General features: G+C 37.6%; 1 protein-coding gene across 8 annotated transcripts in view; it reads left to right on the forward strand.

The window, feature by feature from the left end:
* MAPKAP1 (MAPK associated protein 1) overlaps positions 1-20,316 on the forward strand; it is a 304,477-nt gene that overhangs the window by 36,079 nt on the left and 248,082 nt on the right. For all 8 annotated transcript variants that reach the window (XR_011649456.1, XM_004463399.5, XM_004463397.5 and 5 more), the window contains 2 exons: positions 60-387; positions 2,765-2,854. Coding sequence is in view for 7 of the 8 variants with exons in the window: in XM_004463399.5 (XP_004463456.1) it covers positions 129-387; positions 2,765-2,854 (349 nt within the window). In the remaining variant the exon portion in view is untranslated. The remainder of the gene's footprint in view (positions 1-59; positions 388-2,764; positions 2,855-20,316) is intronic.

Consider the following 20,316-nt stretch of genomic DNA (forward strand, 5'->3'; position numbering starts at 1 on the left):
AATGATTCAGTCATTTTCTGCCTCATTCTTAAATATTGCTATATACGTCATGTTTCTAGGTAGATGAGCCTGTGAAACAATATGAAGAGGAGAAAATAGCCTATTAAGAAAATTGGCCCACAGAAAGGATGGCCTTCTTGGACAATCCAACTATCATTCTAGCTCATATTCGACAGTCACATGTGACCAGTGATGACACGGGAATGTGTGAGATGGTTCTCATTGATCATGATGTTGACCTAGAGAAGATTCATCCTCCTTCAATGCCTGGAGACAGTGGGTCAGAAATTCAGGGAAGCAATGGTGAGACTCAGGGCTATGTATATGCCCAGTCAGTTGATATTACCTCAAGTTGGGACTTTGGTATTAGAAGACGCTCAAACACAGGTAAACATTGCCTTTTAGTCATGTCTTCTGAGCTTTGAATTAGTTAAGTCTTTATAGAATTATGCATGTTAGGCTAGGTTTAATGTGAGAAGTTTGTGTGTATTAATAGGAACATAAATGACATGATCATGTGTCAGACTAAGAGTAAATCTGAGCAAAATCCCTATCTGCTGCTGTGAAAACAGAGAAGTCTCTGGAATGATGTTACTCAAAGGAAGTGACCGAACACAAATAGATAAAAAAGTTACTGAGAGAAACATGTTGGGTGTTCTTTTTCTAAAAAATCATCATGTGAAAAGGGAAACAGACTTGATTTGAGTGTCTTTAGAGGGCAGTGTTAGATCCAGGTAGCCTCCCTGGAGGCAGATAATCCACCTTTAGGACAGAAAGCTGACCAGCAGGGAGTTCACACCTCTGGTGGAATTGAGGGGTTGGGAGAGGTTAATTGAAAATTTGTTAGGGCTGGTTTTAGTAGGAATTCCTACTTCGAGTGTGAGATTAGAAAAGGTGCCCCTGGTTTTTACTCTTTACTTTTATTTCCTTCAGTTGATCACTATCCTTTTCTTTGATCTTTGTGGTTTGAAAGTGCTCAACTTTGGTATATACTTATTTGATCATTAGCTTTTAAAAGCTTATTATTGCCATTTTCCAGCTTATAATTTTTAGAGGCCTTTCAATAGGAATATGATGAACCAGGGCCTTTACTTAGTTAAATTATTTAGAATACATATTATAGTTCTAATATGGCAGGGTATTCTTGGAGATACTTTCTTTTTAGATTAATAAAATGTCTCTCTGACCAACTGCAGTAGCTTGCTAATTCCAGGGAAAGGTATTGACAAGAGATGTAGTAGGACATTGAAAATATTTAAATGTTTATTTTAATGGTCCAGATGTAACATGCTCATAAAAGGGTATTGTAGATAGAGCTAGATACAATTTACAGTGAAATGCACATTAAGACTTTGGTTCAGAATTCAACATTCTGTGACATCCAAAGAAGAATTTGCTTTCATGATGAAAATAATGAATAGCATTTCCTAGTATCTAAAGGAACTTTTATCAAAATGGGATTTGAGTGAAGGTTTGAATATAATTTAGAACCATTGATTCTTAGTCCTCTAGTTGAAACTGACTTCCTTGCAAGTTATTGAGATCATATCTTATATGACAGGTTGAATGGATTTCAGTAGGAGAATGCTGCTAAATTGAGAGCTTTATGATTATATTACTTTCGTTATACCCTTCACATTTATTAATTGCAATTGAATGTATTTTTCTTCAGAGGGACTTGGTTAGATATAGTGACATTGTCAGAATGCTTTTGCCAACAGGGTTTAAATTTCTGACAAGATTAGTTTCAGTGTTTCCCTACCACAATGCTAAGACAGTAGTGTTTGATTTCCTTCCTTGAATGTGGTTGGGAGAGAAAATTTAGTTTTTTTCCTCCTTTTATTAGCTTTGTGCCAGGATCAGAAGTTGAAGATTAGCAAGAGAAAACTAGTTTTAAGAGATGGCATTGATTGTAATGCAGAAGTTGTTAATTTATGCCAGTCAGTATTTATTTAAAGGATTAGTTCACTGGTATTTGGAGGTTGATCAGCCAGTGGCAGTATAACCACAAATGCATAATTTGAGGTGCCTCTCTTGTTCTTGGAATTTCTTTTGATAGTACCTAGATATGTAATTAATTGAGATTGTGGGGTTCCTAGTGACCTAGGAATTTACTTTTTAATCTTTTCATCATATCTTAAAATTTTATAAAAGAAAAATTATTCTTTTAAAGATTTGACTAATGTTACAAAGATACAAATCATTTATTTTACTACCTATAAACTGTTTCAGCCCACTGAAGAAAAGCTATGCTAATTTATATAGCTTTGACATTTTATAATTTTCATGATTTTTAGATAAAGGATTTTATATTTAAAACTTTAATAGTCTAGTCTGAGTTCATTTATCTTTAATTTTTGAAATGGGTAGAGTAATTCATAACAGTAATTTTATTCCTGTAATGTAATATTCACTTCAGTTCATTTGTGCATTAAAATTCCTTTAAGACCGTTATTAATGATTTATATAATGAAATGTCATATTAATCACAGAAGTTTTCACATTTTATTATTCTCTTCCATGTTAATACAATCTTTATGATCTCTATTAATGTTTTATATCCTCTAATTTCAATTATAAATCAAGAATATTTTCATGTTTTTGTTGGTATTTCCTTTTCAGGGGTGCCACCTTTAAAATTTTATGACTTTTTCCCTACATATGCAATATAAAACATCTTTATTCATATAAAGGTAGTTAATTATGTCTTTGTTTATAGTAAACTTTCATTGACAAACTTATAGTTATAATATTTCTTTTCAAGCTCAAAGATTGGAACGACTCCGAAAAGAGAGACAAAACCAGATCAAATGCAAAAATATTCAGTGGAAAGAAAGAAATTCTAAGCAATCAGGTAAATCAAAATAATTTTAATTGTTTGACATTTATTTATTTAGTTTATATTATTATATAAGGGCTTTTGTTTTTAATGCCTACTTTAAAATTTTCTGGGCATGTGTCTCTTGCGTTTGAGTTTTGAATTCTTTAACTTGGGTACCTTAACCTCTGAAGCCGTGTTTTCTTTATGTCTTATCTTTTGGGCTATACTTAGCTCTGGGTCACAGGGATTGATATGTGCAGGACACATCTTATACAAAATGTTGTGCCAGTACCTTGTTCTTAGAGCCAAGAAGTACTTCATTATCTAGGTTATAAATTCCTCCTGGTAATTCCAATCTTGGCTTTTCCTTGTCTCATTAGTGGCCCTAATGATAGTCTTTTTGGGGAGGTGAGTTGGGGCTCTAATTCTTTTCTTTAGGTTAAAAACATTATTTTGCTGGTATTGGCATTTGCAGTATGCATTCATCTGCTGTGTATTTAAAGGCTGGGTATATTACTTATTTTCAAATCTCCAGTCTCCAGTAAAAAGAAAAGACTTTTAAAAAGCTACATCAAGGGGAATGGATCTTGCTTGGGCAGTTGGGTGCCCACCTCCCACACGGGAGGTCCCGGGTTCGGTTCCTTGTGCCTCCTAGAGAAGATGGGCAAGCGGCATGCAGACAATGAGCAGACATTGAGCAAGAACAACAAGCAAGAACAGGGAGCAGACAACAGGCAAAAAACCAACAAGGAAGACAGCAAGCAAGCAATGAGTAGACAGCAAGCAAAAATAAAATGAGTAGGAAGTGGATGTGGTTTAAGCAGTTGGGTGCCTGGCTTCCACGTGGGAAGTTCCGGGTTTGGGTCCCGGTGTCTCCTAAGAAGAAACAGACAATGAGCAAAAACAATGAACAAGAACAGCGAGCAAAACAGACAAGGGAGCTGTCTCGGGGGTAGGGGTGGGGAAGCTATGTCAAAAGTAAAATGCTATTAAAACATTTTTTAATGATTTATATCATGGGTTTTTTTTTAGGCTTTATCTTTTTTTCCCTCCTTTAAAAGAACTCTCTAAAGTCTGTCTTCCACATCCTCCTATCACTTAACCACCATCACTTTGGAATAAATATTTGTTGACTAACTCTATTGCTACATAATAATTATAAAGTTAATAATATGATTAACATATTAACTGCAGCACTTAATAGTGCACAAGTCACTTAAATGCATTACCTCTAATATAACAACTTAGCAAGGTGTAGATATTGTTGCTTTCAATTACAGATGAAGAGGCAGAGGCTTGATTAACATCCTAAAGTTACATAACTAGGAAGTAGTAGTGCCATGTTTCGTCTCCAGCTCTGTCTGCATCTAGAGGCCAGGTGCTTTCTGTGAAACCACACTATATAAAATTGTTATTGCTTTCCCCTATTATAATTGTAAATGCAATTATCCTCAATAGGTAGGATTTTCTTAATGGCTGCTTCTAAATGATGACTATCTAGAACCAGAAATTGCATCCACTTTTTTCTATTCCTTATATTGTATTTTTGTGACTTCTTGAGTGTTTCTTTAGTTTTGTCCTTTTTATTTTAAAAATCTCACTAGGCTGGCCTCTTCTTTTGATCCAGTTAATACTTCATTGTATTTCACGCAAACTCAGAAAGCTTTGTGTCACATGTCACTTTTTTGTTTTAATATATCTTAACAAGGTTCCTATTAATTGCCTCTTAATCAGTGAATATAGGACTAGTTTATCTAAACTCTTCTATCTCTCCCATTACTCTTGGTGATGCCTTCTTCAATTCCATATCTTTATAAAATTATAATTAGTTAAATGAATAAAGCATCCCCAAAATAACTGCATTAATCTCTTTACAAAATGAGAAATAAGTTCTTCAACTTAAAATTTGATTCCTCTAATAGAGAGTAGGATTTTTATCTATTATTCTTCCACTCAGTCTTTAAAGTCTAATTTGCTTTAACTCCTATTCAGTATTGCACAAAACATGCTGAAGAAATAGTCCCCGTTTTGCTTTCATTTGTGATCATGCTGTGCTTTGTATATGTATATTCTCTCTCCTTCCCTTTCCTTCCCTTTCCTTTCTGTTTCTCACAGATTTCAGGAATTGATCCTTTGATCTTTTTTCTGGAGAAGCACCCTAATGTGCCTGTCCATGCTTTGAAACGTAGACCCTGATTATGGCTAGAGCAGCAGCCTGCCTGATGGCCACTCCTGATGATTAGAACCTTATCAGTTCAAGAGGGAATATCTTTCAATTCTGTTAGACTGGACTCCTTCACTAAGACTCAGTTTAGCACTTTGGGTATCCTGAAGCATGCTAGAAAAGGAATCAGGAATCCATCAAGCATTTACCTGGTAAACTGAATAGCCATTCTATTTTCAAGCATCTCTTAAACCCTTACTTTCTTTTGGCAAGGAATGCCATGGTCACATCCTTTTGGGTAGGTAATCATTTATCCATTATCCATTTTAGAAATGTTTTGCTAAAATCTTTTCAGCTGTTTTTCTTACCTTTTATTTCATTCCCCAGTAGAAGAATCATCATTATAAGTATGATGACTTCTCCTAGAATATTCTTCGTCCATAATTGTTCCATCCAAATCCAGTCCATCTTTTCAGATACAGAATAAATACAGCCTCCTATTAAAGAAGTTGGAAGGGTTCTTGGAAGCATCTAGTCCATACCCTGAAGTTTGTTGTGAACTTACTCATCCTTATGCCATGAGACCACATGATAAATGAAAAACCTTGGTGTAAGATCCTTTAAGTATTTCTGTATCTAAAACTGCATGGATAAATGTGAAGATAGTTTATAAGAAGTCCACTTTTTCAGGAATGATATATCAAGGTCTCAGTATTTTTTCTTTCATTGTTATAAAGTAGTGTTGGTATTTTATTCTTTATATAATTAGCTGTTACCCTAATCCACGCATTCATTTTACAGGTATTTCTTCCATAACTCCTGCGTGCATAATTATTCTGTACAAGGTGCTTGGGGAAATACATGATTCCTGTCCTTAAGAAATTTGCAGTCTAATTAGAAGACCAGGTTTTCTATATAGGAAACTAAATAATAACTCAAAACAGTAGTGTTGTTTATGATCAGTTTCCTTCCCTTTCCTTTCTCTCTCTCCCAGATTTCAGTGACTGACTCCATGAATATTATTGAAATTTTATTTATGCAACTTCTATTATTAGTTTCTTAAAATAACAGTTTCCAAACACAGTGGCTGTGTAAAAACATGCATCTTTGTATGCATGTTTTTCTTATGACATTCAGTGTACATTTCTAGGTCCTGCCTGTGGAATTCCTGATTAGGTAGATATGGGGTAGAGCACACAAATCTATAATTTCCAAAAGCTTTCTGGGTGAATCTGATGAGTAGCCAGTTCTAGGGACCACTGTTTTTTTTCGTCTTCATTCAAGTCCGGCAAATTAGCTGTTAATATCCCTATGTTACATGTGGGAAAACGGGCTCAGAGGTTAAGTAACCTCCCTAAGTGATTTACGAGTAGTAAATGGCAAAGCCAGGATTACTCTCTTGGCCATTATGACCCCAAAGCCTGTAGTCTTTCTACTGTGCACTGCTCCCTCTCATACCAACAGCCAGCCTCTGCCATAGGCAGAAAGGAACTGCTTTTGGAGCTTTGGGCATTGAAGAGTCTTTGATATTCCCTTTTGTCTCTGTCATCTATGGCCAGGGTTCAGGGAAGTTGCTAAAGCATCTATATTAAAAGAAAATTTTTTTGATATGGAAAATCTGGGAAAAAAATTAAACAAAACTACTAATAATCTTACATCCAGAGGTAAATGGTGTTAACATTTTTATGGGTATTTATTCTAGGTTTTTTATATATGTGTGGGTATTTATAATTTAAGCAATATTCTAATCATATTTCATATGGTTTTTTGAATACAGAATTAGTATATAAATATGAAGTTTTGTAGTTGTCTCCATATAGAGCCTGCACTTTTACATTTCTTATTAAGGCTATTTCTAGTGTCTTATATTTTGTGCTACCCTTGTAAATAGCATCTTATTCTCCATAACTTCTTAAAAATTAATTAATTAATTATTTTTGATTTTGGGAAGGAAAAATAATTTATTGATGGCCGGCTAGACTCGGGAGTTTCCTCTTTCAAACCTGAACCAAACCTAATTTATTTTTTTTAAGATTTATTTTTTATTTATTTCCCCTTCCCCTCCCCAATTGTCTGCTCTCTGTCCATTCACTGCATGTTCTTCTGTGACTGCTTCCATCCTTATCAGCGGCACCAGGAATCTGGATTTCTTTTTGATGCGTCATCTTGCGGTGTCAGCTCTGTGTGTGTGTGGTGCCATTCTTGGGCAGGCTGCACTTTCTTTTGCGCTAGGCAGCTCTCCTTACGAGGTGTACTCCTTGCTCATGGGGTTCCCCTATGCGGGGGACACCCCTGGGTGGCACGGCACTCCTTGTGCACATCAGCACTGCACATGGGCCAACTCCACACAGGTCAAGGAGGCCCGGGGTTTGAACTGCGGACCTCCCATGTGGTAGGTGGATGCCCTATCCATTGGGCCAAGTCCACTTCCCAACTTTTATTTTTAAAGATTTATTTTTTAAATTAATTCTTCTCCCCTTACCCGCCCCAGTTGTCTGCTCTCTGTGTCCATTCGCTGTGTGTTCTGTGCCCGCTTGTATTCTTGTCAGCAGCACCTGGAATCTGTATCTCATTTTGTTGCATCATCTTACTGTGTCAGCTCTCAGTGTGTATGGCACCATTCCTGGGCAGGCTGCACTTTTTTCGTGCTGGGCAGCTCTCCTTAAGGGGCGTACTCCTTGTGCATGGGGCTCCTCTATGTGGGGGACCCCCCTGTATGGCATGGCACTCCTTGCACGCATCAGCACTGCGCGTGGGCCAGCTCATCACATGGGTCAGGAGGCCCTGGGTTTGAACCTTGGACCTCCCATGTGGTAGGTGGACGCCCTATCCATTGGGCCATATCTACTTCCCTCCCCATAACTTTTTTGTTGCTCTTTTGTAGAGAAATGTTTTGTTTTTATATATTTGGTTTATATTTAGCCATTCTCTGAACCTTAATTAGTAGTTCAAATATGAATTCTTTTTTGTCTTTTTAAAAATTAATTTTTTAAATTATTATGGTAACATTTATACATGTAAAATTTCCCCTTTTAACCAATTTGGTGGTATTAATTACATTGACAATGTTGTACTACCATCACAAACCATCCAATACCAAAACTTTTCCATCACCTGAAACAAAAGCGCTAAGCTTTTTTTTTTTTAAGTTTAATTTTAAATATACCTTTTATTTTTTTAAACAAAACTTAGGTTACATGAATGTTACATAAAAAATATAGGGGATTCCCATATGCCCCACTCCCTAGTCTTCCCACATTTCCCCCCATCGATAACATCCTTCATTAGTGTGGTACATTTGCTGCAATTGGTGAACATCTTGGAGCATTGCCACTAAGCATGGATTATAGCTTACATTGTAGTTTACACTCTTTCCTGCACATTTTGTAAGTTGTTACAAGATATACAGTGGCCTGTATTTGTCATTGCACTGTCATTCAGGACAATTCCCAATTCCTGAAAATGCCCCCAATTTACACCTATTTTTCCCTCTTTCCCCTCAGAACCTCCAGTGGCCACTGTCTCCACATCAGTACGAGTTCTTCCATTGCTAGGATTACAAGTCTATAGTAGAATAACAGTTTGTCTACTCTAGTCCATCTTTCAACCCCCAATTCTGAGGATTCTGGGATGGTGATGCCCACTCTACTTCAATTGAGCACTGTGCTTTTAATTTTTCTTTTATTACATTTTATTTTTTAAGCACAAGCTAAAGTTTAAGTAGGTTGATTTGGTTTCCACCACATCCTTTTTTGTGGGGGGGGCTGGGGCACCTAGTAACAGTCAATGAGTCTAAATTTCCTTTAATTGCCTGGTATAATCTCTAAAATAGTAAAGAGATTTTTTTGTCCCTCTTAGCACTAATACATGAAGTTTTCCAAACCTTGTGGGCAAAATTTGCTTCTAAACCTCTATAGCATTTTTTTTTCCTTTTCTTTCTTTTCTTTTTGTAAATCATATTTTATCACTTACCTCATTTTATTTTTTAGTGGGAATATTTTATTAAATGGTAGCTCATCACTCCTGGGCTATGTATTTTTAAAAATTTATATATATATATTTTAAAGGTACTGGAGATTGAACCTGGGATCTCATAGTCTCGTGTGTGGGAAGGTAGCACTCAACCCCAAAGCCGTATCGACTTCTCTGAATTGTTTTATTGTTTTTGCTTTTTGTTTGTTTTTGTTTTTTTCAGGAGACATTTGTAACTGAACCCAGGACCTCCCATGTGGGATGCGGGTGCTGAACTGCTTGAACATCCCTTCCCCTCTATGATATGTTTTATTTAACCCAATATATAAAAAATAATGTCATTTCATTCAATATAAAAATTAATATAATCAATATAAAAACATTAATGAGGTACTCTACTTTCTGTTTTTCATATGAGATCCTCAAAATTTCTTATGGGGAGCAGATGTGGCCCAAGCAGTTGAGTACCTGCTTCCCATGTGGGAGGTCCTGGTTCAGTTCCTGGTACCTCCTAAAAAAATAAACAACTACAAAAAAACCACAAACATACTAAAAAACCAACTAAGAGGAGCTAATGTGGCTCAGTGGTTGAGAGTTGACTTCCTACATACAAGGTCCTGGGGTCAATCCCTGGCCCCAGTACCTCAAAACAAACCAAATAAAAAAGCAATTTTTTAATTAGACCAATTGTAGGTTTACAGAAATATCATGCAAAAAGTATAGAGTTCCTGTGTACCTTCCTCTTACACATGCTGTTTTCCCGGTAATTAACCTTTTGTATTAGTATGGTACCTCTGTTACAATTGATGAAACATTATTATTATGCTTATACTATTATTATAGCCCTTAGTTTAAATTAGGGTTCACTTTTTGTGTTGTACAGTTCTATGGGCTTTTTCTCTTGTAATATGCATTCTCATCTTCCTGAATGCTGTAGTATGTGCTTCTTTATAATTTATAATTAAATTTCCAGGATATTGTTTTTCAGTTTTATGTTAATTGAGGACTTTCAGCCATTTATATTGGTTGGGACTCTAGCTAGGTTGCCAGTAGTACATAGTAACTTAAAGGAGCTTCAAGGAATACAGTCGTGACTTATAAATGGCTTGAAACCAGGAAGAAGGGCCCTCATGACGTTTTCCCACATCTTATGTCTTCTTTGTGCCCATCTGCTCTCTCTCTCCTCTACTTTCTCCCAAACCCCTCCTTTGTCTCCACAAGTACATTTTCTGCTTCTCTGGTCCAGAGTCATTTTGTCATTCAACAAATATTTATTAAGCCACTGCGATATTCTTGGGCAGCTAGGCACTATTGTAGGCCTAGAAGATATAGCACTGAACAAACCAAGTCTCTGCCCTCATGAAGCTTACATTCTAATAGGGAGAGATAGGCAGTAAACACACATAGTGTGTCAGAATGGATAAGTACTATTGAGAAAAGTAATACCAAGTGTGATGTTTAGGCTGATATGTCAACTTGGCTGATATGACAATTTGTCAAATGTATTTCATTTATACATTTATCTATCTGCCTCTCCTAGATTATATTTAAGCAAATCCCACGTAACGTAGTATTTCATCCCTAAGTGTGCCCAGTTGTTTGGTCAGTCAAGCACTGGGTTAATTGTAATACAGCCAAAGTAGATACTACTCCAGGTAGTGGTGCTCCTGAGGGCTACAGAGACACCCAGGTCCTACAGTCATAGCAGATGGCTCCAGAGTTTGGTGTCTTGCCATTGGGCCCTACTTTGGAATTTGTGTTCCTGAGTGTGATGGAGTTGGATTCAGATATGACTTCTTTACATATGGCTCTTCTGTCCCTTTTATTGAAACTGTGTTTGGCCCTGGGATTGGTATATGCTCAAGAGACTTGAATCTCTGGGCTGTCCATGTGCCAGCTGAGCCCTGAGCCTCAGTGGAGTTGTAACACCTACTCTCCAGTTTGTTAGATCTACCCAGGGCAGCTGACAGGGAGGTGAGGATGGACAGCCACCACACCAAGGAACCAAGAGAGTCTATAGCTGCAAGTAGGAAAGTCCCATCCATCAGCCATGTGGGATCAAAGCCCCTCTCAATTAAGAGGTAGAGTGGGCATCACCATCCCAGAGTCCTCAGGATTGGGGAGTAAAATATGGACTATAGTGGACTTATTTATAGAATTATTGTGACTATAGCAGTGGAAGAAATTATATCATTGATGTGCAGACAGTGGCCACTGGAATTGCTGGAGGCAGGGAGAGGGAAAAAGAGGTGTAATATGGGGGCATTTTCAGAACTTGGAGTTGTCCTGAGTGATATTGCAGAGACAGATGCAAGACATTATATATCCTGCCATAACCCACTGAATGGACTGGGAGAGAGTGTAAATTACAGTGTAAGCTATAATCCATGCAGTGTAGCAGTGCTCCAAAATGTATTCATCAAATGCAATGAAGGTACTACACTAATGAAAGAAGTTGTTGATGTGGGAAAAGTGGGGAGTGGGGCATATGAGAATCTCTTATATATATATATATATATATATTTTTTTAAAGATTTATTTATTTATTTCTCTCCCCTTCTCCCCGCCACCCCAGTTTTCTGTTCTCTGTGTCTATTTGCTGCATCTTCTTTGTCCGCTTCTGTTGTTGTCAGCAGCACGGGAATCTGTGTTTCTTTTTGTTGCATCACCTTGTTGTGTCAGCTCTCTGTGTGCAGCGCCATTCGCTGGCAGGCTGCACTTTCTTTCGTGCTGGGCGGCTCTCCTTACGGGGCGCACTCCTTGCGCATGGGGCTCCCCTGCTCAGGGACACCCCTGCGTGGAACGGCACTCCTTGTGCGCATCAGCACTGCGCATGGGCCAGCTCTACACGGGTCAAGGAGGGCTGGGGTTTGAACCGTGGACCTCCCATGTGGTAGACGGACGCCCTAACCACTGGGCCAAGTCCGCTTCCCTCTTATATTTTTTAATGTAACATTTTGTGTGATCTATGTATCTTTTAAAAATAAATGAAAAATATATTTTTTAAAAAGGACAGTATGGGCTTTAGTCACCAGTGAGTATGACAGGCAGGAGATTTTGCTATTTTATATAGGATGATCAGGGAAGACCTCATTTGGAAGGTGATGTTTGAGTGGAGGTATGGTGGAAGTGAAAGAGTGAGTCATGCAGATAGTGGGGGATGAGTTTTCTAAGATGAGGAATAGCAAGTACAAAGGTTCTGAAGCAGAAGTATGCCTGGTGTATTCAAGGAATAGCACGGATGCTGATTGGTTAGAACAGAGTGAGCAAGAGGTAGGTAAAGTGAGGTCAGAGAAGTTATGGGATATATGATTATGAAGGGTTTTGCAAGGAACTTGATTTTTGCTCTGGGTGAGGTTATTTGATCAGAATAGTAATGTGATATGTGATTTGCTTTTATTTTCTAGTGTAAATTTCCTTTAAAGTACCTTTTCATTGTAGAAAATTTCAAGCATATAGAAAACTAGAGAGACTATGATAATGAGTCCCCCAAACACCCATCAATCAGGTTCAGCAATTATTAACATATAGCCAGTTTTATTTCATTTATACATTTATCTATCTGCCTCTCCTAGATTATATTTAAGCAAATCCCACGTAATGTAGTATTTCATCCCTAAATATTTATGTTTTTTCCTTTTCTTTTAAACAAAGCCTCAATACTATTATATTACCCTGTGAAAAATCAACTAGGAATTCCTTAATATCATTATCAAACACTTGGTCATTGTTTGCATTTTCCTGATTGTCTCAAATTTTTCTCATTTCTTTTTTCCTTTCTTTCTTTTGTTTCCCCCCCAGTAGGTTTGTTCAAGTCTAGATCTAGTGGATCAGGCATTAGTTTTGGCTAATATGTTTCAATGTTTAGGTTCCCCTTCATTTTTTTCTTGTATTTTATTTGTTGAAGAGACTGGGGTCATTTGTAGTATAAAATTTCCAGCATTCTGGATTTCACTAATTATATCTCCATGGTCTCATTTTGACATGCTCCTTTATCCCTTGTATTTCTTATAAACTGGTAGTTAGACCTAGAAACTTACTCAGATTGAAATTTGATTTTTGTAAGAATGTTTTGTTCATGATGTTTTGTACTTCCTATTTCATCATATCATGAAACATGGAATGTCTCATCTTTCTTTTTTGTGATGTTAGGATTGATGATGGAATCAGGATTTGCCAGTCTGATCCATTCATTTTAATGTTTAGGTGCTTACCAGTTGGTATTTTTCCTTGGTTGTGGTGGCTATTGGTTGGCATTACTTATATGTATTGTTTCATTAGAAGTTGCAAAATAGTAATATTCCAGTTTTATAGTTCTTCAATTAAAATTTTCAGATGAAGAACTTTCCCTCATCTATTACGTGGTTATCCTCAGATATAGTCCCTTCAAGAAAGGCAGGATAAATGCTTATTTTTCACAATTATGAGTTTGTTCTCTAGATCTTATCTAGATGAACAGTGAGGTGTGTTTTTCATGGATGTATACATATCCATGAACTGAAGAATTTTTAAAGCATATATGTTCTTTTTAAATGCATTGCAATTAATATTCTTTTTGATGCTAAAATTGTCCCTTCTCTGTATAGTGAATTCTTTCACATTGACTTCTAAGTCTTTTGACACAACCCCAGTGATCTTTCATAGCTTACTTGCTTTCTTGTATGAAAAGATGTTCCAGTTTCATCTTATATATTTCCTGTCCTGAATATGAAGTCATCCAATTTTTCCAAGGAATTGCAATTTCTTTTAGTGGTTAGTGGACTGAGAGACCACAGTTTGAGTGCTGGGGTGCTCACTGGTTGGTGTTTTTCCTCCTAGTCCTTTGCAGTAGATAGAGTTCAGAAATGTTTTTAACTTTTTTATTTTGAAATAATTTCAAACTTAAAGGACAGTTACAAAAATAATATAAAACCCATACAGAGAACTCCAACATATCTCCAACCAGATCCCCAGGTCCACCAAGTTTTAACATTTTGCCTCATTTGCCATTTCCTATTCCTCCTTTCTTCCCTCTCATCCATCCATCCATCCATCCATCCATCCATCCATCCATCCATCCATCCATCCATCCATCCATCCATCTGTGTATCTATTTATCTGTCTGTTTTCTAAACACTGTTATAAGTATCTGTCTAAGTCCCTGCTTTCAGTTCTTTTCAACATACACTTATAATTGGGACTGCAGGATCATATGGTAGCTCTATGTATAACTTTCTGAGGAACCACCAAACTTTTCCATAGCAGCTGCACCATTTTATAATCATACCAAAAATGTACTAAGATTCTTATTTCTCCATATCCTCGTCAGCACTTGTTATTTTCTGTTTTATTTTTTTAATTATTAATAGCCATTCTGGTGAGTGTGAGGTGGTATCTCGTTGTGGTTTTGATTTGCATTACCCTAATGGTGCTTGTTTTTTTAAGAGGAAATACAGTGTGAGTTAATGCTGATAATTCCAATTCACATTTAGGTTTACAGAGTTTTTTGCTTAACTCTTTTGATTTTATGTTTACATTATATTTCCTTTAATGCTGAATATCTTGGTTCCAGAATGGAAATATCAGTGTCATTACTAACAATATATTTCTAAAAACAATTTGAGATTTTTTTTTGTTCTTTGGCTGTATCCCATTAGTGAATGTACCATCAGATTGCTGTATGATAGAGTTACTTAAAATAATTCCTCTTTGTATAAGGCAGCTGCCAATTACACTGTGAAGTTCACTTATTTCATTTTACTTTTATTTTTAGGGAATTGAATTTTAAAAAATTTTTAGAAAATAATTATGTAAAACGTTTACAAGTTCCAGAGTCAAATACATAAAACAAGGTAAAAGGTAGAGAAATCTGACTTTGATCCCTGTCCCTTCTGCTGTTTCTTCTCTCTTCTTATGTAAAGACATTTTTAAAAAGGTTTTGGATAATCTGCCCACTTAAAACCATATATAAGCATATTTATGTTCATATCCCCCTTGTCTAGATTAAAGATAACATACTGCACACTGTTTTGCATAGCACTTTTTCACTTAACAACCCATCCTGGGGATTACTCAACAGCAATATACAGAGATAAACTTTGTTTCATTTTATTGCTGCATAGTACTCTGTAATATGGTTGTACACCAGTTCCCTGTTGACAGGTATTTGATTGTTTTCAGGCTTTTTCTATTCAAATGGTGCCTCAATGAATATTTTATGAATACGTTTTTAAAATTTTCATTACTGTTGTTAGAATCCTGGAAGTGGGATTGTTGGGTCAAAGGGTAAATGTGGATGTGATTTTCCTTAATAATGCCAAGTTCCCCTCCATAGGGGTTTTATTATTTTGCAGTTCCTGCCAGTGATATACAGTGTCTATTTCTTCATAGCCTCAAACTTAGTTGTTGTTTTTTTTTGTCAATCTGATAGATTAGGAATAGTATCTCAGTGTAGTTTTTAAAAATATTATTTTAATTTATCTCTCTCCCCATCCCCCCCATTGTCTGCTCTCTGTGTCCATTCGCTGCACATTCCTCTGTGTCCACTTGCATTCTTGTCATGCGGCACTGGGAAACTGTGTTGCTTTTTTTTGTTGTTGTGTCATCTTGCTTCGTCAGCTCCCCATGTGCGCAGCACCACTCCTGTGCAGGCTGCGCCTTTTTCACAAGGGGTGGCTCTCCTTGCAGGGTGCACTCCTCGCGTGCGGGGCACCCCCACATGGGGAACACCCCTGCGTGGCACGGCACTCCCTGTGCATGGCAGCATGGCATGTGGGCCAGTTCACCACATGGGTTAGGAGGCCTTGGGTATTGAACCCTGCACACTCCGCATTGTAGGTGAGTGCTCCATTAGTTGAGCCACAAGCACTTCCCTCTCAGTGTAGTTTTAATTTTCGTATCTCTTATTATAAGTGTGGCTGAACATCTTTGCATTTGTTAAAGCCATTTGCATGTCTTTTTCTGTGGATGTTTCATTTTTTGTGTGCATTTTTCTTTAGGGTTGTCAGTGTCTTCTCTACCTTTAGAATCTTTGTATTTTAGAAATACTAATCTTTATTCTTTCCTTGTTTATCATTTGTCTTTAAACTTTGCTCATGTTCAAATTGTTTATTTTTATGTGGTCAAATTTATCAATTTTTCTTCTTATTTTGACATTTGTAACATATATTTTTTTGTCTCCCCCTCCCCGTGGCTCTTTTGCATGCTATCTGCTCTCTGTGTCCATTTGCTGTGCATTCTTCTGTGCCTGTATTTATGTATGTATGTATGTATGTATTTATTTATATTTTCCCTTCTCCCTTGCGGCTTGCTTGTTGTCTGCTCTCTGTGTCCATTTGCTGCTCACTCTTCTGTATTTTTGCTTGTCTCCCTGTTTTTTTTGTGTGTGTGCCTCATTGCTGAGTTGACTCTCTGCAGCGTCTGTGGGCCGGGCGGTGCTCTGTGGCATTTGTGGGCTGGGTGACTCTCCACAGCATGTGGGTGAGCCTGCCTTCACAAAAAGGCCCTGGGATGTGAACCCAGGGCCTCCCACATGGCAGACGGGAACCCAACTGATTGAGCTACAGTCACTTCCCATGTAACTTATTTTTTAAAAGACAACATATTGCTATAGTGGGTAGAGATAGTGGACAATGGTCAGGGTCAGGAGGTGTATTAGTCAAAGAGGTATTGATGCAAAGTACAAGAAATCTGTTGGCTTTTATAAAGGATATTTATTTGGGGTAGAAGCTTACAGTTATAAGGCCCTAAAGAGTCCAACTCAAGGTACCATAAGAGGTACTTCCTTACCCAAAGTCAGTTGCCACATGTTGAAGCAAAATGGCAGGCAACGTCTGTGAGGGTTCAGCCTTTCTCTTCCCTCTTAAGGTTCTGTGGGTCCACCTTCTTCTGATCTCAACTGTAGGCCGGCATAGGTCTCATCTCTCTTCCCAGGGCTTGTTTCTTTCCAAGCTCATCTGCTCTGGTCTCTTCACAAGGTCAGCTGTAAACTATCAGGCAAATGGCTCATCTCTCTTCCCAGGCCACTCTCATGTCTTTCGAGCTGTCTCTTCTCCTTTGTGTATCTTATCTGTGTATCTGAGTGTCTGTTTATATAGTCCACCAAGGGGCAGGGACTTGAACTGAATTGCCCTAATGATCTGGTCAAGTCAAAGCCCTAATCTTAACATAATTTTATCAAAGATACCTCAGCTGAATGTAATGCAATCAAAGGTTATCACACTCAGAGGAACAGACCAGATTACAAACATAGTATCTCTTTTTTGAATTTATAACTAATATCAAACTTCCACAGGGGACAAGAGCAGAAACAGGAAGATTTGGTTGAAGGTAATAATAATCCAGCCTTGGAAGCTTTAGAGGTGATTCTGATATCTTTTGAAGGACCTGTTAATGTATACGATGTTTGTGAGAGAAAGAGAAGAATCATGATGACTCCCAAGTTTTGGCCTCAGGATTGAGTTACCGTTAACTGAGAAGGAGAAGATTGTTGGAGGAGCAGGTTTGGGGAACAGTCAAGAGTTTGGTTATGGACGTATAAAATTTCAGATACCTATTGGTCATCCAGGTGGAACTGTCAAATAAAAAGATAAGTGAGGCTATTATTTGAGGGAGTGTTTTGGGCAAGAAATAATCATTTGGGACTCATCAATGTGTAAAGGATATTTATTTAAGTTTTCCCTTTTTATTTATTTACTTTGAGGTATACTTTACAAAGAATGAAATGTACAAATATTAAATGAACAGTTCAGTGACTTGACAAACATTTACAGGTGTATAACTAGCATCCCATTCAAAGTATAGAGCATTGCCATCACACCAGAAAGTTTCTTTGTGCCCTTTTTTAGTCAATCTACTCCCCAGAGGCAACCACTCTTCTTATTTACATCACACAATTTGGTTTCACGCTCTTGTAGATGGTATTTAAAAACCTAAGGCTGCATGAGATCACCAAGAGTATGAATGTCATAGAGAAAAGAAGAGGTCCAAGAACTGAACTTTGGGGAACATGAGAGTTTTGAAGTTGGGAAATAAGGAACTAGCAAGGGGACTGAGAGAGAGTAGCCTGAGATGGGATGACAATCAGATAGACTGGAATCCTGGAAACCAAGTGAAAGAAGTGTTTAAAAAAGGAGTGATAGGGAAGCGGACTTGGCCCAGTGGATGGGGCATCTGTCTACCACATGAGAGGTCCACGGTTCAAACCCCGTGTTGAGCTGGCCCACATGCAGTGCTGGTGCAAGCAAGGAATGCCGTGCCACGCAGGGGTGCCCCCCACATAGGGGAGCTCCACACACAAGGAGTGCGCCCCATAAGGAGTACCGCCCAGCATGAAAGAAAGTGCAGCCTGCCCAGGAATGGTGCCGCACACGCGGAGAGCTGACACAACAAGATGACGCTACAACAACAACAAAAAAGAAACACAGATTCCCATGCCGCTGACAACAACAGAAGCAGAAAAATAGAAGAACATGCAGCAAATGGACACAGAGAACAGACAACTGGGGTGGGGGGTGGGGCGGGAAGGGGAGAGAAATAAAATAAATCTTTAAAAAAATAATAATAAAAAAAATAAAAAAGGAGTGATGAACCATGTTAAATGGTGCCAAGAGGTCTTAAAGGATGGGAGTTAAAAATTGATCATTGAATTTAATGACCTTGATGAAAGCTGCTTTTGTTTAGTCTTGGAGCCTGAATGTCTGATTGAGTTTGAGTGAATGGGAGGAAAGGAATTGTACGTGAAGAATATAGGAAACTTAAGAAACAGAAAAATAGGATAGTAACTGGAAGGAATATGGGATTAAGGTAGGATTTGTCTTCTTTTTTTTAATGAGCAAAATTTCAGCGTGTTTGCTTGCTGATGTGACTAATCCAGCAGGGAGATGAATTGGAAATGGAAGAATGATGGGAAATAATTGCTTTTCCCAACGGTTGTCCTTGATTTGGCAGGAGGAGATGAGATCTAGTGTACAAGTTAAGGTATTGGCCTTAGAAGAGAAGGCAGGTAGATGTGCAGGTGAGCATATGCAAATGCTCTGTTTCTTTTTGACATAGGAAGCAAAATTATCAGTTAAAAGTGAGGAGGAGGAGAAGGGGTATAAGAGGTTTGAGGAGAGAGGCTGAGTGTGCCTGTAACAATTGTGTAACCTTGGACAAGTTATTTACATTTACTATACCTCAGTTTCTTCCTCTGTAACATGGGGCTAGTAGTAACCTGTCTCAGGTTCATTGTGAGGACAAGCTGAGAAAACAGCTAGCATTGTTCCTGGCCCATAGTAAGTATAGCAGTTTGATGTGGTTATGAACTCCAAAAATAGATATCAGATTATGTTTGTAATCTCGTCTGTACTCAGGCATGATTAAGTTATGATTAGAGCTTTGATTGAGCTACATCATTAGGGAGTTGAATCCCCCACCCCTTTGTGGGCGGGAACTCAGAGATAAAAGGCCTGGCAAAGGACAGAGTTGGGGATTTTTGATGTTAGAGTTTTGATGTTGGTGTTTGATGCTGAAGCCTTAAGCTGGAGCCCCAGGAAGTAAGCTCACAGAGGAAACAGAAGCAAGCCCAAGGAAGAGAGGAATCCTGAGCCCAGGAAGAAGCAAGACCCTGGAAGGGAGGAACCCGCAGATGTCAGCAGTCATCTTGCTCCAACGCATGAAAATAGACTTTGGTAAAGGAAGTAATTTATGCTTATGGCCTGGTATCTGTAAGTTCCTATTCCAAATAAATGTGCTTTATAAAAACCAACCAATTTTTGGTATTTTGTATCAGCACCCCTTTGCTGACTTAATACAGCAGGCATTCAATAAAGATCATTCCTTTCCACAAAATTGCTAATAGATTACAGGTGGAAAAGGACCTCCACTATTTAAAATACCATTTTAGTCATAACCTAAAACTTTTTTAAGTGGGCATTTAAAATCTGTTGGGTAATGTGCTTATATATTCAAAATCTGGAATTGAGTAGTCAAGTGGCATATTTTAAAAAAAGTATTAGTTCATTTTCTCCTGGTTTGCTACTTAAATCAACAGGGACTCATTTGATAAATTTGCCTCACTAGTCTGTAGAAAAAGTAATTTTAGTTACAGTTTTTAAAAGTTTTAAGTGGCTATTTCAGAGTTCTGTTTCATCTCTCTTCGTTTTATTTAGCTGTGCTCAAGCATGGGAAGGAGTTGAACCTACTGAAGATTTTTAATATTTCAGATTGATTTATCTTAAAAGTTTAAGTATGGAGATTTTCTAGTGTTCACAAAAATAAGAAAAAGTGTAATGAACCCCATGCATTTCATAATCTAGCTACCACCTTAACTGATATTCAAAATGACTTTAGATAATTAAGTGATCTTTGAGAAGATAGGGAACTCATTTGATTCACTAAT

The sequence above is a fragment of the Dasypus novemcinctus genome, chromosome 8 (genome assembly GCF_030445035.2).
Source record: "Dasypus novemcinctus isolate mDasNov1 chromosome 8, mDasNov1.1.hap2, whole genome shotgun sequence".
NCBI lineage: Eukaryota > Metazoa > Chordata > Mammalia > Cingulata > Dasypodidae > Dasypus > Dasypus novemcinctus.